Below are 21,590 nucleotides of genomic sequence, written 5' to 3'. Positions count from 1 at the left end.
CGCTCCTCTCTTTTAGCCCTGCCACAGCGGGAGGCAAAAACAAGCAGAGAGAATCTTCGTGATTGGCTGGTTGCTCCCTCTCCATGTCGCGACCGCATGAGAGCTCAGCTACGATTGGTGGATACAGGCCCTACAGTGATGAAGGCCTTAATACGGGAGGGGGAATTACCTCTCCCTACGCATCATCTCTCCCCCCCCCCCAAGTTTTAGGTTCACGTTGTAGCTGCTGTGTACTTCCCAGGGAAGTTTTTGTCGTCATCGCTGCAGACGAGCGTGACTAAAGACCAATCAGCTCATGGCCCTGGCGTCTGTTGCTAGGCAGATTATGGTAATGAACCATAGCGCGGACTCTCCCCCCCCTCCCGCTCTGCAGCTACCATTGTGAGGTGAGGACAGGTGGGCGGGTTTGATCTGCGGTGGGGCCCTGGGAGCTCGCCTCGACACGACAGTTTCACCGGACCCCCTCAGGTAAAGCGATGGGACGGTCCGGGGAGGGAGTTCGGTTCAGGGTCTCCGTAAGGCCGAGTCGAAGGTTTTTTTTGGGGGGGTTGTTGTTTTAGTCGCACCCAAGATGGCGCCGGGACCGGGACAAACCGTTGGCTCCTGCGGGTGGGGGAAGCGGTGCAGGGCGCTGCTGTTCCCCCTCCGTGCCGGAGAGGTACAGTCCGCTCCCCCTCCTGATCGGGATACCCCATCCGCCCCGGACAGGGGGAGAAAGGGCTGCCCCAGTCGGGGCCTCCCCCTCCCTCTTGGTATCGTCCGGGCCCCGGCACCACACTAGCCGAGGGGGGAGCGTTGAAGCCATTTTAATGCCCCCCCTTCTCTAGCAGCTGTCGGCCTTCGTCTACCCATGGGTGGCTCCCCCCTACCCGGCGCCTTTGGATTATCCTTGATCTCCTCGGCTTCTTCCCCTTTCAACAACCCTAGCGTAATGGCTCGACTCGCGCCTCGCTTTCCCCCCCCTTCCGTGGTTGGGACGGGCCGGGGAAATGACCGTTGGGCGCGAGCCGCCGGAGCTGTTCGAACGCCCTCGCGCTGGGGGGAGTCCGAGGGTCGGCGGGTTTCCAGTCGCGGCGGCGCCTCTCCCTCGTGATTGGCTGAGAAGCCGCGGCGCGCGCCCCTTTCTCCCATTGGCCTGCGCGGGGTGGGGGAAGGGCAGGGCACCTTTACGAAAAGAAAAAAGGGGGTCCGAGTTTAGCTCAGTCGGGCCTGGCGCCCCATTGGGCAGAAGGCGTCGCTTAAATCAGCCCCGCATTACGTTTAAGATGGGTAGCCGTGTTGGTCTGAAGTCGCACAACCAAACTAGAGTCCAGGGGCACCTTTAAGACCAACCAAGATTTATTCAAAGCGTGAGCTTTCGAGTGCAGGCAGTCTTCCTCAGACTAATGAACTATCATCATAACCAGGGGTAGTCAACCTGTGGTCCTCCAGATGTCCATGGACTACAATTCCCATGAGCCCCTGCCAGCGTTTGCTGGCAGGGGTTCATGGGAATTGTAGTCCATGGACATCTGGAGGACCACAGGTTGACTACCCCTGATCATAACAGTGGAAATGTAAGGCAAAAGTTAATTTGGTGGCGTTTGCTGGCAGGGGCTCATGGGAATTGTAGTCCATGACATCTGGAGGACCACAGGTTGACTACCCCTGATCATAACAGTGGAAATGTAAGGCAAAAGTTAATTTGGTGGCGTTTGTTGGCAGGGGCTCATGGGAATTGTAGTCCATGGACATCTGGAGGACCACAGGCTGACTACCCCTGATCATGACAGTGGAAATATAAGGCAAAAACTAATTATGGTACATTAGTAAGCTGGGTCACAACGTCCAAATTCAGCCATAGGGTGCCATATGATAATTCTTCGCTAAAACAGCCAATCAGATCCCCTGGAGTTCAGTTGTAGTTCACAAAAACATTGGAGAAACAAAAACAGCACTGTTAAGACCAACGAAGAAATAAAACTACATTAGTCATGAATGGCGGTCGCTTTCCCAGTTGTCCCATGACAAACACAGTAAGTTTGTTGTGGAAAGCCAGAAGTACAATTCCAGGATGTGTTTTCTCTCCCTCCTACATCCGAGCTGGCTTTTGGTGGTTAGTGTGAGGTGTGTGCCCCCTCAGGTGCCATTTTTTTAGGGGAATGGGAGCAATGATGGTAACCACAACTGAAGATGAGAACCCTTCAAAAAGTACCCACTGATTGACATCCAGATAGTGTGGTTGACATAGAATGACCAGAATTTAAATAGGAATAAGCCTTCCCTTGGTGCCCCCTGTGCATGAAGCCATTCGGGTGCTGCCTGTGGAGGGCATGCTTTTTTAAAAGGCTCCCTCTTCCTGTTTTTGCATTCATGCCAAAGGGCCCTGCTTCCAAATTTAGGACCCAGCCAGGTATCCTGTGAGTGGGTGTTCAGGAAATCAGCGTCCATAGCCACTTCAGCCAGTTTTATTGCCAGAACCTTGAGATTGTTTAGGGCGCCTGGGAACATTCATATTTTTTAAGGCTTGGCCTCTGAAAATAGGCCTACTTAAAATGCAGATGTTTCATGTGTCTAACACATATGTCTGGTTGTCTTTTACCTAGCCACAACTCCCCCCCCCCCCCTTTCACTGTAACAGTATGATTAAACTTCTGGAATTATCATGTTAAATCATTTTAAAGATGAAATATTATTGCAGAATAAGATGTGGTCCTAGGGTTGACAACTCTTGCTCGTAAAATGCCAGGAGATTATGGGGTGGAACCTGGAAGGGGTGGGATCTAGTTTAGGTATAATGGCATGGAATCAACCCTCAAAAGCAGCCATTTTCTCCAGCAGAACCCTGTGCGGCCCAGCTTTTCAGCTACAACTAGTAGATTCTCTCTGTGCATGGATACTGTAGACCACGGGTAGTCAACCTGTGGTCCTCCAGATGTCCATGGACTACAATTCCCATGAGCCCATGTCAGCAAACGCTGGCAGGGGCTCATGGGAATTGTAGTCCATGGACATCTGGAGGCCCACAGGTTGACTACCCCTGCTGTAGACATTATGTGTAGGTGACATGGGGGAGGAAAGCTGTGGATTTTTGTGGTTTGCAGGCATTAGAAACTCTTTGTCATATCCTGGGATAAAGGTTTTGTCTCATTGTAGCTATGCTCTGTCTTAGCCAAACATAGGACTCCCTCCCCATTACTGGTGTTATCCATCTCATTTATGAACAATTTTGTGTATGGTTCATTGGGGTCGCTGTGGGTAGGCAGGTAGTTGTGAGTTCCTGCATTGTGCAGGGGATTGGACTACATGACCCTGGGGCCCCTTCCAATCCCATGATTCTCTGACTTTTAGACAATACAAATTTTTGTACAAAGTCTTCAATATAGACTAAAATGCAGTAGAAGCAACTTTCCTTCTCTAAACAATTTAAAACGAACAATCAATGGCAGAATCAAAGGACTAACGCAAACTCGAGTGAGTTAAAAATAGCATAATCAAATAAAATTAGATTACATTCCAGGATGGGGATCAACCTATAATTAAATAAGTATTATGGTGTTTCAGAGCAGCAGATGCATATTTGTAATCTGCCAGTGTGGTGTCAATATCATTACCAGAGAAAAGTTTAAGGAGATGATGCTTAGCAGAGCAGAAGAAACTATGTGCGGAGTAATCAGGAACACCCTCAATTCAGCTGAGGTGTTACCTTCTAAATCATCTCTCTATTTCTCTCAATTAGGTTTGATTTTTACATAATTATATCTCGTCTTGTACTTCCTGCATTTTTCATGACTCCTTGATCACATTGTTTTCTCATCTGCCCCTGTAATGTAGCACCATAGTGAAAATCTGCTCATTACATCTGAAAGATTGAATGCTAGTTCATGTAAGCTGAGGCTGAAATAAAATTTTATCTGTCTTGACAGTGCTAAAAGATTGTTGATATAGATGTAGCATAGTTCTTTCTCTCAAATCCTTGGAAGAGTTATTCCGCTTCTTCAAAAGGCAGTGCCTATTACCTGTGTTTCCCTTAAAAGCATGTATACGAAAAATATTGGACATGAGCCCACATTCTTCAAAGCTTGATAAGAATAAGGTAAAGGTAAAGGTATCTGTGCAAGTACCGGGTCATGTCTGACCCTTGGGGTGACACCCTCTAGCGTTTTCATGGCAGACTCAATAAAGGGTGGTTTGCCAGTGCCTTCCCCAGTCATTACCGTTTACTCCCCAGCAAGCTGGGTACTCATTTTACCAACCTTGGAAGGATGGAAGGCTGAGTCAAGCTTGAGCCGGCTGCTGGGATTGAACTCCCAACCTCATGGGCAGAGCTTCAGACTGCATGTCTGCTGCATTACCACTCTGTGCCACAAGAGGCTCTTGTACTGATAAGAATACATAAATGTTAATCTCATGAAGTCATGAACCTTGACTCTCACATCATGACAGTATTCATTGTGTAGAAATCTGCATGCTGTGTGCTATATATCACACAGCCAAGTTTATATAGCTTAGGAACAGGAACGGGTATGGCTTAGGATCGTGTCACATGGCAATCATATGATTAAAGATAAGTGCAGACAATGTGGGAAGATAAACTAATGTGTGAATGGCAACAAGTGCTAGAAAACTGGTACATGTTCTGGCTTCTCTGGAATGTATCCCGGACTACATTTGCTGTCATGTATGCACTTGGAGGTACACATTTTCTCTGTTTGGAAACAATCAAGGAAGGGGATATGCAAGTTGCATGCTGGCTTCCTGATGTGCCCAGAATGAAAAGGAAAAATGTACTGCCATCATACGTTAGTGGAATAATCCTTATTTCCATTAAACAGTTAAACTGGTTAAAAAGATTTGTGTAAAAGTAAAAGAACTGGTTTAATTTCACAGGTAGAAATACATTGACTGGTTGCATGTTATGGCATAAGATGATTCAACCTGAGAGTAACATGAGAGTCCTTGCATCTTCCAATCATGTGGCATGTCAACTGATCCTTGATCTTGGGTGGGTGAGGCACTAAAAGTGGCTTAACCTGAAATAGTGAGACCCCAGAATGTTGATCTAGTAATTGATGTAAAGAGAACCATTGCCCCTTGTGTGTTTTAACAAAAAAAAAAACATTTTATCATTTTTCTTCTAAACAGAAACATGTTGGTACTAAACAGGTTGGTTCTTTTGGCCACATGATCACATCATCTGTGATGAAAGGTTGCCATGGCAACCGTGCTCCCCAACAGCAACCAGGCGGCCACTCTGGCACTGCAGAAACTGGGGCATTCAAGTCATTAACGAGATGGAATTGATAAAAAGAACCATTGCATTCTAAAATCCCAATAATTAGTTATCAGCTTGTTAGCATTCGTGCCTTTCACAGCCTCCGATGCGCTACAAACCTTTTCTATAAACTGGAGCAGAGCGGTTATGAAAGCACATGAGCCGAGGAATCGGACAGGTGGTATCCAGAAGTTGTGGTTAGTCCTGCCATACAGGTGTTTGACACATTTGCAAGTGAGGGATGGGGCGACTGTCATAAAGGCAGGCAGAGTAACAGTGGCTGATGTAATTAGGCCCAATTACACTGCAATCATGTTCTCAGTGAAAGATGCAATTGCATCCAAGCAAATCTGGTCCTAATGTTATTTTGCTAGATGTTTCTGCTGTTACGCTGAACTTGATTGCCAGTTCCCGACTGGGTAGCTTATTGATGCTGGAGTAGAATGACCCAATCCTTGTCCATAGGACATCATGGCTAATGAGGCCTTCCAGTTTAGTAATCTAAGTTAAGGAACTCTGTCAATTTAGTCATTTTTTCTTAATTATGGTTTATGTAGGGCTACATAATTAGCATGCTGCAGGTATAATTTTCATCTCAGAACTGGGTTCCCACCTCCATACGCCGGTGACTGTACCCACCAAGTCCTAGTCTAACTTGAAACACCTTACTATTGGTGATGTGCTGCTTTTTGCCTGCATATTAAATACCTTTACAAGGGAATTCAGAGCCTCTTGTGGCGCAGAGTGGTAAGACAGCCGACATGCTGTCTGAAGTTCTGCCCATGAGGCTGGGAGTTTGATCCCAGCAGCCGGCTCAAGCTTGACTCAGCCTTCCATCCGAGGTCGGTAAAATGAGTACCCAGCTTGCTGGGGGGCAAACAGTAATGACTGGGGAAGGCACTGGCAAACCACCCCGTATTGAGTCTGCCATGAAAACGCTAGAGGGCGTCACCCCAAGGGTGTTTGCACAGGGGATACCTTTACCTTACAAGGGAACTCAGCAGGCAAGAGATGACCCGTGACATCTCTCCACATTAAGTACCCCATTATGTCCTTTGTTTTAAGTCTCTTGAGCCGAAAAAGAAAAATACATTGATCTTGGTATCTCACTTTAATTTCCAGCTTCCACTGAGGATTAACCTGTGTATGGTGAACACACAATTTATCTGTGTCATCTTAATACTGGATATTTTGTTTTATGGAAATAAAGCCATTATCAGGCCTGCTTTCTTTTGGAGATATGTTGAATGCTTTTAACACAATGATCTCGATGGGGGAAACTCATCCCAACTTGCCACAGATGAAATTATGCTATTTAGACATTCCCCGCTGTATTCTGAAGACGCATTAGCATTATACATTAGCATTATACGTTTCACTGGCTAAAAACTAGTATCTGTTTTTCACTGATGGTAGTGGCAAAGGCTGTTGCTAATGCCATCCACCTCGTTCATGGGAATGAAATGAGTTTGTAAACAAATATATCTGGAAGAAGCAAAACGCTTGTGTGTTTTTTTGCCAAGGAAGGCCATTGCCTCAAAATTCTGGGTCGAGAAAAGCCGTGTGTTGTAACCAGGATGTATTGTCCATTTGAAAAGAGAAATAATGAATGCATTATTTCTGCTTTCAAGATTTTAGATTTTCAAGAGTTTTGAACATGACTAAGGAAAGCCATGAGGCTGTATGAAAGACTATAGGAGACCTGTAAGGCCAGAGGTAGATGGATTTTCTTACCTTATGAGAAGGCATAGTTCTACTATACAGTTCAGGGACGATTAGCATCTCCCTCCAAAGCCTGTGCTGAAGCAACTGTACTGATGACTGGTTGCTGCCCGGATCAGGTTCAAGGTTTTGAAGAGTTGGTTCTTATACACCGCTTTTCTCTACTAAAAGGAGTCTCAAAGAGGCTTACAATCACCTTCCCTTTCCTCCCCCACAACAGACACTCTGCGAAGTAGGTGAGGCTGAGAAAACCATGATGTTACTGCTTGGTCAGAACAACTCTAACAGGGCTGTGACAAGCCCAAGGTCACCCAGCTAGCTACACGTTGAGGAGTCGGGAATCAAACTCAGCTCGCCAGATTAGAAGCTGCCGCTCATAACCACTACGCCAAGCTGGCTCTCTGCCACTACACGAAGCTGGCTCTCTCTACTACACTAAGCTGGCTTTCTAGGACTGACGGATTCTGTATGTAGTGATGCTTTTCTACGCATTTACAAACAGAATACACATAGCCATGTATAAAAGGGGTGGGGTAGGGACACTTTGCAGGTAATAGGATGCTATCAGAGGAACTTAACCCTTTGGATGTCAGTGATTATGAAATTTGATCCTAAATAGCTGTACACCAGAGCCGACATTGCTGGCGTAACACCCTTTTTTAGATGTTGTGATGGAGGTGTGATCATTTCGTCTGGGCTTGAGCACTGATTTGCCAGAGCCGCGTCTGTGAGTGAGACAGAAATATCTGTCATTTGCATAAGGCAGATAGGGCAGTGAGGTGTCTGTAGCAGCAGTGTACGTTTTTTTTAATATTAAATAGTGTTAACCTGCTGGCTGTCGGGTGGATGCGTGCAAAATAAGAGCCCTATATGATTTCCTTCATATTAACTTGCGCCATGGTCGCCAGGCACCTTTCTAATGCGTTTCTGGCCACCTGCCGTTGCCGCCAGCTGTGCAAAGCAAATTGTAATGAACCTGCGAAGGCAGCTGCGGAGTAAAGCTTTTTCAAGAGCAGCATTTATTTATTTTTATCCGCGGTGAGCAACAATAGAGCCGCTTGCCAGTTTTGTGTGCTGCATAAGCGCTGAAGGGAAAGATTGTTGGCGAGAAAATGAAAACCGAGGCTTTATGTACCAAATTGTTGCGTGTGTGTTTGTGTGTGTGTGGGGGGGGCAACCATGTGAGAAGAAATTACCTAGCAAGTGTAATTCTGGGATTGTTGAAGGAGTCCAGTTCTTGAAAAGTAATAGTTCTCTTTGTTGCCAGTTCTAGGTGTCCTAACGCCAGGTCACAATCATGAATTTATTTGAAAGTTAATGAGACCCTGCGATTGGCAGGGAGGAGGGGTAGCAAGTCACGTTTCTACAGAGAGGAACAGCGGGAAAACGTACCGCTTATTCACTGCGGATTCAAAGGGTTTTTCGTATACAATATGGTACATAATGTTATATAAATGTTTGTCAGGAACCTGAGTGTTACCAAGCTTCAGGAACAGGCTTCCCTCTTTGTGTGTTGCTGTTGTTGAGAGAATCGTGCCAGGCTGACTGTTTGGATCATTTGCCTTGTGATAACGGGTAATCGAGAGGGGAGGTGGCCTGGTTCACCTGGCCCTGTTTACATCTAGATTAGATTACCGCAGCGTGCTCTGTTTGAAGTTGCCCTTGAAAAGCATACGGAAACTTTAGTTGGTACAGAACACTGCAGCCGGGATCCTGACTGCAGTGGATCGTAGGGCCCATATCACTCCAGTCTTGGTTCATCTACACTGGTTTCCAGTTTGTTTCTGTGACCCAATTCAAGGGGCTGGTCTTGACCAGCAAAACCCTATGGTTTGGGATCAACATATCTAAGGGGTGGCCAAATTGTGGCTCTCCAGGTGACCATGGTCTACAATTCCCAGGAGCCCTTTCCAGCATATGCATCACTTATGAGGCTGCCTGACCATGATGGTCATATTTGGGGACTCTGGTCTGTTTGTCCCCATCTTCTGAGGTCGGGGTGATGGCAAACCAGGAAAGAGCCTTCTTGGTCACGGCACCAAGACTCTCTGTAAATAGTCTGTCATTTGGAACATAGCTGAGAGGGGGCCTGTCAGGCAGGAGAGACCCTTGATCCTTGTTTCACTTCCATTCCGATGTTGTCTACGTGTATTTATGTATTCCCATGAAAGTGAATAGCTGTCATTCATTGCTGTGTGAAAGAATAAAGAGCTGTATTCGGCACACAACTGATTGCATGCCCTGGGTTCTATGGGGAAGGTTCAACACATCCCTGCAGCCTGGGGTTGGCTCTGCAATAAGAACATAAGAAAAGTGGATCAGAACAGTGGTCCATCTAGTCCAGCATCCTGTCTCACACAGTGGCCAACCAGTTCCTCTGGTCAGGTAGTGGCTGGAAATCTCTTGGAATGACAACTGGTCTCTGGGTTATGGAGAACACTTCCCTTGCAGAAAACTACCTTGGAAAGTAGACTGTATGGCACTGTACCCCAACAAGGTCCCCCTCCAAGCTCCATCCCCCCCAGACTGAGGGACCGAACCTACTGAGGGAGTGTCAAAGTTATTGTTAAAATACTGTTCTAATTGGTATGTTATTGTTATATTGTTATATTGATTTTGAGAGTGTTCTATGTAAATGTTTCAAAATGTTTTATGTAAACTGCCCAGAGCCGTAGGGAAGGGCAGTATAAAAATCTAAATAAATAAATAAAATAGAATAAATAAATAAACTACAGGGCATAGCATCCAAGGCCTTCCTCTACATGTGGAGGGTTCCCCATAACCACTATGGGTAGTAGCCATTGATAGACATCCTGCATGAATCTATCCGATCCCCTTTTAAAGCTGCGTATTCCTTGCGGCCATCACGGCAGTGAACCCCACATTTTAATAACTTCCTGGGTAAAGTACTCTTTCCTTTTGTCCGTTCTGAGCCTACTGCCCATCAGCTTAATTGGATGCTCTCGAGTTTGAGTATTTGGGGGGAGAAAGATTTCTTTTCATTTATATAAGAGCCTTCTCTCTACAACATCCTGCTGTCCGTAACAATGAAATTGCCACTATTGTTAACCCAATAATGAAAAGTACGCCTGGTCAGGTTCAAAAGACAAACGTGTTAGTTAAGCCCTCTAGTTCGATTGTTTCTGTGTGTCTTTTGCATTCACTGAATGAAATTTCCTTGATAAATTGGCATTGCTGGGCCACTTGCAGCCATTTCCTATGGCCGCAAATGCCTCCCTTGTTTCAACCACGCAGCCCGTTTCTATTTCTGTCCTGGAAACGATACATAAATTGTGTGGCTATACATTGCCTGATTACTACAACCCAGCCCAAAGCCACAAGCGGCCGCGCTCCTTTCAGCCATAAGTGTTACTTGATAAATGGGAACACGGAGAAGAGGTAACCGTCGTGACCCAGCAGTCAATGAAGTTATAAACCTAGAGCACTTTCCAGCGTGAAGGGTGCTGTGAGAGCATTTTCTTGCCAAACGCTCTCAGGAAATGCACCAACCTCCCTCCTGTGATAATTAAGCTAAGTGTGGGATGCAGCTTTTTGCAGGCATTTGTCGGCGGTGCTACTTTTCGGCACAAGGGAAAGCCTCGTGAGGACCCGGAGCCTAATTCTTCACAGACCTCCCCTCTTGCTGCCGCTGCATCTGGCTTGTGGCGAAGGACAGTTGCCAGGTCTCAGCAGCAAGGGCATTACGTTAATAGCAGTTGGTACAGGTGCTGCCGGGAGCACGCAAGCTGTCCTCGCGTACCTTGGAGTGAACTGGTGTGTCCTTCAGAATGCTGATACGATGAGGAGAGTAATTCTTTCCCATAAGAGATGGAGAGGGGGAGCGAGGATGGCTGCCCATTCCTGCGCCTGACAACAGGCCCCCATTAAAACCCACAAACATAAAAACATAACACAGATCCAACTAATCACAGAAACAAAAAAGGAGATGTGGCAGAAAGAAATACCGTATTTGCCGGCGTATAAGACGACTGGGCGTATAAGACGACCCCCCAACATTTCCACGCAAAATATAGAGTTTGTTACATTACAGTACTATGGGCCACTATGGGCAGCTATGTCTATCCCAACTGAAGTGCACCCGGAGTATAGGACGACCTCCCCCACTTGGAGTCATGTTTTTCAGGGTGGGAAAGTAGTCTTATATGCCAGCAAATACTGTAACTGAAATCACTATCATTCCCAGCTTGCTGGGGGGTAAACGGTAATGACTGGGGAAGGCACTGGCAAACCACCCCGTATTGAGTCTGCCATGAAAACGCTGGAGGGCGCCACCCCAAGGGTCAGACATGACCCTTTGCTTGCACAGGGGATACCTTTACCTTTAGTTTGCATATATATCCCGCCTCTCCCATTATCCACGTTGCATCCACTGATTGTCCATAGTAGAGCAGGGATTTGAGCCTGGGTATCCCAGGGCATTGTCTGACATACTAGCCTGATGTTTTTTAGGGGGTGAACAGCCAGGCCTGTGTGGTAGCTTGTTACCCCGGGGTGCTGGTGAGCCTGGTTGGATGAGTTTGCCTTCAGAGGCCAAAACAGCCACGGAAAGGAGCCTGTCTTTTACTGACAGAAGCCAAAGCATTATGACTGAATGCACTTAAGGACCTTTTCACACTTTTCACAGCAAGCGCATTTTCTGCATTTACATCGGTATCTAGAATAATAAACACTCCCGAGATGTGAAGAAGCTATGCATGTTTGTAAACACTGGGGGAACATTGTCTAATCATGTGCTGGAGGCGACTGCTTAGGCTGTTGGAAAAGGACAATGTCTGGTATTCAATTTGACACTCTCTTCTCAGCTAGAGATGTACGAAGGACCCTATCTCTGTCTCTCCTCTTTACTTTCAAGTAGGTTAGTTCTTAAATAAAACTTTATTGACACTTTAATCTGCTTACTTACTGTTGCTGTGTTAATTTTTCTGCCAACACAGGCAACGTGTCATATGCTTAATGCATATATATTAACAATAATGTGCTTCCATACCGCATTTTATTGTATATGCTGCTGTGCAGAGGACAGACGGCAAGCATGCTGATCACAAATACATTGAAAATTAGTCTGAATGTTATGAAAGACGAGAACCCCTTCCCTAGCCTTTTTTCCATGACTGAATTGTTATTTTCCCAATATCAATATCTACACTGTTGAGATTGCAGATTTAAAGGTTTTCTCTGTGCAAGCACCAGGTCATGTCTGACCCTTGGGGTGACGCCCTCTAGCGTTTTCATGGCAGACTCAGTACGGGGTGGTTTGCCAGTGCCTTCCCCAGTCATTACCCAGTAGGCTGGGTACTCATTTTACTGACCTCGGAAGGATGGAAGACTGAGTCAACCTTGAGCCGGCTGCTGGGATCGAACTCCCAGCCTCATGGGCAGAGCTTTCAGACAGCATGCCGGCTGCCTTACCACTCTGCGCCACAAGAGGCTCATATTATGCAGAATTACCAAGAATTATTTAAAACTGGATCAACTAGGCTTCTGCCCCACCCGAGGATTAGGCTTCCTAATTCCTGCAGAGATTAGGTTTAATGTCACACTCATGAAAAGGACTTTATTTTTTAGTGGTGAACTTATCCTTAGAAGAGAAATGGTTTTTCCATGTAATTGCTACTTGGTGTAGCGATACAATGGGAGACCCATTTTTCATTCTTAAGTTCAATATATGTCTGGCCAGATTTATTTTCAAACAAAATTCCTCAAAATAGAAAGCTGGTGAAGACGATCTCTGACTCATAGTAACGACAGCTTATTGCCTAGTGGGTGCTTTGGAAAAGCAACTGCCTGGTGCATTTATCTTCTCTGAGTCTGCTCCGGAACAAATGGTCTTTTCCCTGCCCGTGGTCAAGGTTCATCCATCTCTGGAGCAGACAGCATGCTTCTGAAGTGCAGACTTCGCTTCCTGCATCAAAAAGGAGAGAAATACGTGGCTTCATTGTGATCCAGAGGAGTGCTCCAAAAGCATTACCAATTCCCAAGGTTATTTCGTTCATTGCTTCGACAGTCCCCCCGAAGGAATGGCAGCTTCTCCTCCCTCCCTCACCCCCAGTCAGCACCAGAGATGGCGACTTAATTTAAAGTTTACAGTAATTTGTGAAAATGCTGCTGGTTTCTTGGGTTTGCGGCACAAGATAAACACGATTGATCATCCGGTTGTATCAGGGCTGGAACCATCCAAAGGCACGTCATCACAGCAGGCCAGAGCAATGGTGGTCTGGATGAGCTAAAGCCAGGAGTAAATCAAGATTCCTGAGCTTAGTTTAAGGAAGCTGTGTCAAGAGCCAGAAGCTTGTGCCCAAACTGCATTCGGGCAGGTTTTACTGAGTGGGTTGTCTGCACACCAACCGAGCATTATTATGGCTACAGACAGATAAGCTTTCATGCGCATGCATTGAACCAACTATAATTATAGGGAGCAGGTGAGAAGAATGTTGCCAGGAAGGGCCAATGAGAGCTAAAATTGGATTAAGGCTCTTGGTAAATAGCAGCAGATTAGCATATTACAGCATAATAAAATGGTTTACAAACCAGTGAGAGAATGACATTAGAAGAAGAAGAAGAGTTGGTTAGAGCCCTGATATTACTGCTTGGTCAGAACAGCTTTATCAGGACTGTGGGGAGCCCAAGGTCACCCAGATGGCTGCATGTGGAGGAGTGGGGAATCAAACCCATCTTGCCAGATTAGAAATCAGCACTCCTAACCACTATACCAAACTGGCTCTCACATGTAGTGAGATAAGACACTGATATTGCTGTTACTTTGGTGGGCTCCATTGTCCTGAGTGTTATAATAACTTGTAACTCAGCAATCTGCCATTCTAGCCTGTATCTGAAGCAGTGTATATGCCTATGAAAGCTTATCCCTTGAACAGAACTTCATTGGTCAGAAAGGAGCCTCTGGACAAAAACTCTGTTCTGCTGCTTCAGACCAACACACCTACCCACCTGAATCTGTCTTTGAGGTAAATAAATCCTCAAATCAAGTTAAGCAAGAAGCATAGTGTGAAAATATAATGAGTGACATTTTTCATGTTCTCACATTACAACATCCTGCCTTTAATAGTAATTTCAGTAGTAGTATGTAATGATAATGTATATATGACAGTATTTCTGTCTCAAAACACTACACATGCCTTACTCCGTCAACTGTTGATTACCCTTTCTTTATACACAGACCTCACTTCCCTACCAGTAGGATTGCCGACTCTGGGTTCGGAAATTACTGGAGATTTGAGAAGGGTGCCCAGGAGAGTGGTATTTAGGGACGGGACCTTGGTAGAGTATAATACCATGCAGTCTATTTCCCAAAGTTTTTTTTTCCCCCTGGAGAAGTGAAATAAATGCTATAAATTTTTTAAAAATGTGATTTATGTAGTTTATTATTATTATTATTTAATTTTAGACCGCCCTTCTCCCAATAGGTCTCAGGGCGGTTTACAACATAAATAGTTAAAACACAATAAAATCCCCATAAAAACCCCAATTAAAAGTTACCTATAACATATCACATAACATATAGCGGCGGTGGTCACAATTCTGATCTTAGTTCAGCCTGGTGGAGAGAATAATGTTCAGAAGAGGGTGGCACCAATACAATAGATCTAACCATGATCTCGGTGTTAGAGATCTCAATATTGGAGGGGATCCTCTGATGGATTAGTGGGAGAGCTGCCCTGGCCTCAACCATATGCCTGGCGGAAGAGCTCCGTCTTACAGGCCCTGCGGAAAGCTGGTAGATCCCGCAGGGCCCTTAGCTCTTCTGGGAGCTCGTTCCACCAGGTTGGGGCCAGGACTGAAAAGGCCCTGGCCCGGGTCGAGGTCAGGCGCACATCCCGTGGACCCGGGACAACCAGTAAATTCATACCCGCAGAGCGGAGTTTAGAGAGATCAGTTGTAATTCCAGGAGAACTGCAGCCCCCACCTGGAGGTAGGCAAACCTATACCCCACCCATCATACAGACAAGAATCCATGGCCAAAGTGTCCTCTACTATCAGGTCCTCTACTTAGTAGAATGCAGTGGGTGGGTAGAATGTAGAATTTAGATTTGGGGAAATGAATGTTTGGATCCTGGTTTCCCTCCCGTGAGTTACGAAGCTTATATGGTGGGCTTAGGTAAAGTTGTTATTTCTTAGCCTAGCCTCCTTCACAGGGTTTTCCTCTGAGCTCACTGAAGGGTGGGAAACCTAATTTTCCAAAGAAAGAGATGTTGTCAAAGAAGGTACATGGGTAAGCATTACTTGGCATTTACAAGCAGATTAGCTCAATACAAGGGGAATGTGTGGGACTTCTAGCCTAGTATATAATTTGCATTGCCTCTGCCAGCATTGTGTGTCTTGCCCACTTTGGAAGGATATCATGATGCATTTATATGCATATCTCTCGCTTTTCTTTTTCTCCCCCAACGGCTCTAATGGCATCGCGTCTCTTTGTGCTGACTTAGTTCTCTGTTCCCTTTACACCCACGCTCGCTCCCTTGCCGTAAGTTGCTAGCCTCGGGGAAGACGCAAGCATGCAAGGGATTGGCTGGTGGAACGACATGCCTCTCACACTGCAACAAGCCCCATGTGTTCCTCTCCTGACACAACACAAGCCGCCCCTGACATACTGCAGTCGACGTTCCTGCGTTTTGCAGCGGTGGCTGTCAAGCTGCCTGCCTGCTGAATGAAAAGAAGCAGAAGTGATCTAGACAGGGGCAATGTGGAGCGAGCACAGATATTTCGCCCCGCTGCGACTGCTGGCTGATAGAAGAGACAGAGACTAGAAATCTAAACATTTCTGAAAAGTGTGTGAATATCCCACCGTATTCTAGGGTAATTTGAGGGCTCTTGTAGATGTCATGAGATAAGTTCTGTTTCTTTGTCCTCCCCTCTATCTCAAATGACCAACGCAAGCCAGTTTCAGCTGCATTGGTCTGCAGAAGAAGAGAGATTTGAGTCCAGCAGCACCTTAGAAACCAAGATTTCGGGGTTTAAGCCTCCATGAATCAAATGTCCTGTTGTCAGGTGCAAGAGACTACGGGCGCCTGACTCTGGAAAGTTTGTACCCCAACACCTTTTTGGTCTCTGAGATGCTGCTGGACTCCAATCTAGCTCAAAATAAGCCACTTTCTGGTTCTTGCCTGTGAGGCAAATGGTGCTCATGGACAATTATTTATTTACATGGTGGGAAAAGATACTGTGCTGGTGATCCAGAGAAAATTGATGTAGCGACCACAAAAAGAGTGTGCAAATTAAGCCAGCTTGAATGCAGTTGCTCATGGGTTTGCTGGTGGAGCACCCGTTTTGCAGGCAGAAGATCACCGGTTCAATCCCCAACATCTCCCATTAGAGATCTCAACTACGAGATGTTAGGCAAGGAATTTGGTCTCTCTGCGCCTGAGAACAACTGAGCTTTTCCCTAGGTGCTGGTTGCCTGAGCTTTTCCCTAGGTGCTGGTTGGTTTTCAAACTTGTCTTCAATATGGAAAGGCCCGCCCTGCACATGATTTTTTTTAAAAAACCAAGCAAATGCTCTTAAGATGACGGATTCTGAATTCTGTTTTGGTGCCTGAAACAAAATTCCGGATATCAGTGACTCGTGCAAAGCCAGAGTGCAATAGAAAGCCCTCGATGCAGCTGCGGTTTCCCCAGTAAAGCCTGGTTCAGATGCTGCCAGGACTGAAGGCAAGTGGGTGGCTTGTCAAGCGGTTCAGCAGGCAACGCCATTTGAGCATGAATGGCAGGGTGCTCAGTCAAGATCCAGGCTATAGTCAGCAGCTTTGTAGGACATGATGGGACCCTGCTGGGTCTTGGTGTTGCCCTCCATCCATCCGTAGCAGTAGCGCTACGGTGCATTGGAGCTCAGAGCTGGCAGACTAGCGTGAGAACAAACCGGGCGTGACCTTGCTGACTGAAATCCCAGTTCAAGACTGCGACACCCCCCCACCACCACCAGGTACCTTACAGGTTCATTCAGTATAACATGCCAGACAGAAGTCACTGAGGTAACCATGTTCTGTGTTTCTCAACTCAAGCACATAACAAAATTGTAGCTGTTGCCATTGCTAGCCACTGCTACAGACTGTAACATGCTCTTTGATTTTTCTTCCTAAGAAGAGCCCCGCTGGATCAGACCAGTGGTCCATCTAGTCCAACGTCCCATCTCACGCAGTGGGCAGCCAGCTTCCCTGGAAACCACAGGACACAGAGGCCAAGGCCTTCCCCTGAAGTAACCCTTGGGGCTCAATGTTTCCACCCTTCTCTGTGATACGGTGCAATAAACACACAAGCACACACCAGCCCACAGAACAAGTTCCATATGCCCAAAGGAGCTGTTTCTCAACTTCCTGGTCAGTTAAGAAAATGGCTTTTGAAACTCAGTGAGATTTCAAAAGCAGCTTGTGGGCAGCTGACCAAAGAATCAAGGTAAAGAGGGGGGGAAAATCTCAAAAGAATGTACAGAAGGTCTTGTCACAGCTACAGGCTGGCCACCGGAATCATCAACGAGGGTTTTGTTTTGTTTTAACGTTCTTTCCTCTTGTAACAATACAGCTCGACACACCGCAATTGATAACCGCGGGTTTCTTGTGGAGCCTGTGGATTTGCCAGATGTTCATTATTTTGAGGGGAGTCTCCATAATTCCTTGCCAGAGAACTCGAGAGCCGTAAACCGTAATAGATGTCTCCTATTAACTAACATTTCAGGTTCCTTGAGCTTCCTGGCATACAGTGTCCTCTTTCTTAAGCATCCGCTAATTTTAAAACGAGTGAAATAATTAGATTGGCAAGCTGAGATGATTCGCTGAGCCAGAGGTATGGGAAGGGGGGGGGGGTGTCTTCAGGCATCCGTAACATTATATATGGCACAATAACATAACAAAATCGGAGGCTTATGTTGTTTTCAGACACTGACGTACTGTTGATTTTTCTGCTGTTCCACGGAGGGGCATTATGCTTCGCCTTTCCTGCATTATTGATTTGAGCCTTCTGTGAAAGACCTGTAGAATAATGATCCCGCTCCAAGCCTGCAGGACTGCTAAAGGCTTGCAAGCTGAATAGCAGGCAAAGTCCTCTCCCCTTTTAAGAATTTCCTCTCCATAATTTACAAACCAAATGCCATTACGTGGGCATAAATCATATCTCAAAAAAAAATAATAATTTGGATTTAACATTCAAGTGGGTGAAAGAGTCTGAGGAGCTTTTGGCTCGCTCTCTTCCTTGTGCCTTGGCCAAGGTTGTGCTATTAGATCAGCTCAGGCAGCCAGTCAGTATAAAATAAAGTTAATTGGACTTGCCGAAAATCAAATGGCCTCAGCCCTTGCTCTAATTCCTAAGTCTGTGATTTAATAATGTTGCTGGAGACGGGAGGACTGGAAAGGTGCTGAATGACTGTCTTAACCAATCACTGGAGCTGTAAATTACACTTCTGAGGTTCCCAGTGGCAGATTGAGACGCTCCCGTTAAAATCGCAAGGGGCAAATAAAGCTGTCCGTGGAAGCAATTTGTCAAGATTCCTGGGCTTACGTAAATTGGAGCCTAAGCTTCATTTTAAATTCGGGCTCAGCATTTCAGCTGCCCGGAGGGACAGGGCATGTGGGATGGGGGGGAGGGGAAGCTCTGATTAGAGAGGAGGGTTAAATGTTGAACTAGAAAAATAAAACAAGTCAGTTGGGGGTCTGGATCCTTCCTGAAGGGCAGGCCCAGATGTGGTGTAAATGAAAAGGGCGTGGAGATCCTTAGTTTTTAATAGCCATCTAATGAGCGTGTATCTATGGGATGCTTCTGTTGAAGTGGGCCATCCAGACGTTGTAGCATGGATGTGAAATGCTGCATTGGAAGCAGCCTGCATGGGTGCTTTCAAAGCCTTGTGGTTTGAGAATACGTTAGGATAATCCGGCAAACACGACGGTGTATGACAGAGCCGAGTACTTTAGTTGGGATTGGTGGTTCCCCATCCTGACTGGCCCGCAAGCAAGCAGCAGTAGACTTTCTTGCTCTGTAGCACCCCCTCCTGGCCAGGATAAAAGTGAGCATGTTGTGTTGAGTTTCCATAGAAATCAATTTTTTGCATTTGATGGGAGGTCACTTTGATTTGTGAATTTACAAAACGGGGGTGGGGGTGGGAGGAGATAAGGTTATTTATTCACAATACATAAAGGCTTTTTTCAGGGGGGAGCAGCAAGAAGCAGAGAAGAGCTTTCATTTGGTTTTGCCCCTGTTCTGTACGTATGGTCTCAGCGGTATACTGAATGCCGCAGATGTTAAGAATGAAACGTTTTCAGAAGCAGCATCAAAGAGCTTTGTTTTCTGACTAACATGATGGTTTGATCCATCCCCGTATTGTTATCACATGATCTTAAAAGATGCTGCCAGTCATTTTCCAGTTGCTACAGGGAAACTTCCACAGAGGTCACTGGGGCACCTTGGTTTTGCAATGTCTCTCTGTAGCATCACTTGCATTAATTTCGTATCATGCTGGTAGTTCCCAGGGCTACAAGAGTAGATGAATAAGTGTTTTAGCTTTTGATTTGGCCTTTACAGCCAAATAAGTGAATTCATAACTTGCCCCCGAAATATTGTGTGTGTGTGTGGGGGGAGGGCCTGCCCACTGCCTTTGATGTTTACAGTTTCTTATATGGCCCTCCCTCTTTGCCAGGACATAGACTGTATACAGTGCTACCTAGAACTCAGTCGAAACGGAGCCTTGTTGTGTATAACTCTATGCTCAAATGGTCCCGAATCCTGAGAACTAGATTTCTATTTCCCTTGATTGTCTCACATTAAGTTGTAAATCTTTCAGCTCCCTTTATTCACTCACCAAAGTCGGTATATTCTGCTCTTTGACTTCTTGTCTTTCCCCTTTTTTCTTCTGCCTTTCTCTGCAGCCATGGTACAGAAGATTCCCTTGTCTAGCGACGTAGCAGATGGATGACTGTATTCCACTAAGCTGGGTCCCAGTAATATAATTTTCACACCATGGAGGCCCACGGCAGGGATGACATGGACTTGAAAGAAGAATCTGCACAGGTGTGGTCTGAATCAGCTGGGCAGGAGCAGAACAGTGCTCAGGTGACTAGTGGCTCATGAGTTCTCTATCTGCTGGTGTTTGCAGGCTTCATGTATGAACAGAGCTTGCCCGCACTAGAACGTGTTTTAAGGTTGCTTGTGTGGGATTTGACAATGGCCAGGCCAGAAACTGAACTTAGCCATTTCAGGGGGGAGGGTTATGATATAGAAGAAGAAGAGTTGGTTCTTACATGCCGCTTTCCTCTACCTGAAGGAGTCTCAATGTGGCTTACAGTCACCTTCCCTTTCCTCTCCCCACAACAGACACCCTGTGGGGTGGGTGAGGCGGAGAGAGCCCTGATATTACTGATATTACAGATTAGAAGTCCGCACTCCTAACCACTACACCAAACTGAAACCTACTTGAACATAAGTCAGTACTGTAAACTTAGAGGGATGTGGAATGCTATGATATAGTCCAGTCTTGTCAGATCTCAGGAGCTAAGCTAAACAGGGTCAGTATTAGGAGGGGGGACCACCAAGGGGGGACCACAAAATTCAACAGGCACAGTTGTCTTTACCCACAAAGCTGGGAACATTCTACCTATTGGAATCTCTCTGTGATATCACTTTTGCTGATACTTGTTGTTTCACAGGCAACAAGATGGAATGGCAATAGTATAACACCTATTGGCTTTCTCCTATAAACCTTGGAAGAGCCCCCCTCCCCCAGAATAAATAAATAAATCTGAAGAGCTACAACATCGGCAAGCTGATTATGCTGAGTCCTAGGCTTTTTTTGGTCTTATAATTGTCTACAATTTTCATTGTTCATTGTTTTATTCATTACGATTAATGTTTTAATGTATTTATTATGTTGTAAACCGCCCTGAGCCATCACCCAGGAGGGGTGCTTATATAAATCTAAACATAAATAAATACATCTCAGTACTGCTCTAATGGGAATATTGGGACGCAGTTAGTTAATTGTCTCCCATTCTGATGACCAGTGGTTACAGACAATATTCTCCAATCACACAAACTGATTTTGCTTGGACAGTTGGTGATTTATTTCCAGTGCTCAGCTTTCTGCTAAGATGGTATCTGCTTATTTCCTTGCTTTTTCTTACACAGGCTTTGCATGTACATTAGGACAGGGGTAGTCAACCTGTGGTCCTCCAGATGTTCATAGACTACAATTCCCATGAGCCCCTGCCAGCATTTGCTGGCAGGGGCTCATGGGAATTGTAGTCCATGAAATCTGGAGGACCACAGGTTGACTACCCCTGCATTAGGACTACTTTTATGGATGCTTTTATAAAATTTGTTCCGTATCCTCCAACATCTAGCCGTTCCTTTATCCTTTCTTCCCTCCACCCCAGGTACACTTTGTCCCCGAAGGTGGAACGGTGGCTCAGATCGTGTACAGCGATGACCAAGACCGTCCTCCTCAACAGGTGGTCTACACGGCCGACGGCACCTCTTACACCTCAGTGGATACCTCAGAGCACACGCTGGTTTACATCCATCCTGTGGAAGCCACTCAGGCAAGTGATCCCCCAAAGTGCAGTTCCTGCCAACTCCTGGCCAGAGAGACAAATTGTGTTGTC

General features: G+C 45.9%; 1 protein-coding gene across 4 annotated transcripts in view; it reads left to right on the top strand.

Moving 5' to 3' along the window:
* Nucleotides 1-223: 223 nt before the first annotated feature.
* Nucleotides 224-21,590, top strand: part of PRDM10 (PR/SET domain 10) — a 72,964-nt gene continuing 51,597 nt past the window's right edge. Inside the window, exons 1-3 of one of the 4 annotated variants that reach the window (XM_077304839.1) lie at nucleotides 224-328; nucleotides 19,860-20,043; nucleotides 21,363-21,527. In XM_077304839.1, coding sequence (XP_077160954.1) covers nucleotides 19,951-20,043; nucleotides 21,363-21,527 — 258 coding nt within the window. In that variant the 5' untranslated portion in view covers nucleotides 224-328; nucleotides 19,860-19,950. The other 3 variants (XM_077304837.1, XM_077304838.1, XM_077304840.1) reach the window with 3 other exon arrangements.

The sequence above is a fragment of the Paroedura picta genome, chromosome 12, assembly GCF_049243985.1.
Source record: "Paroedura picta isolate Pp20150507F chromosome 12, Ppicta_v3.0, whole genome shotgun sequence".
Lineage (NCBI taxonomy): Eukaryota > Metazoa > Chordata > Lepidosauria > Squamata > Gekkonidae > Paroedura > Paroedura picta.
This window is presented reverse-complemented; position numbering and strand designations above follow the sequence as displayed.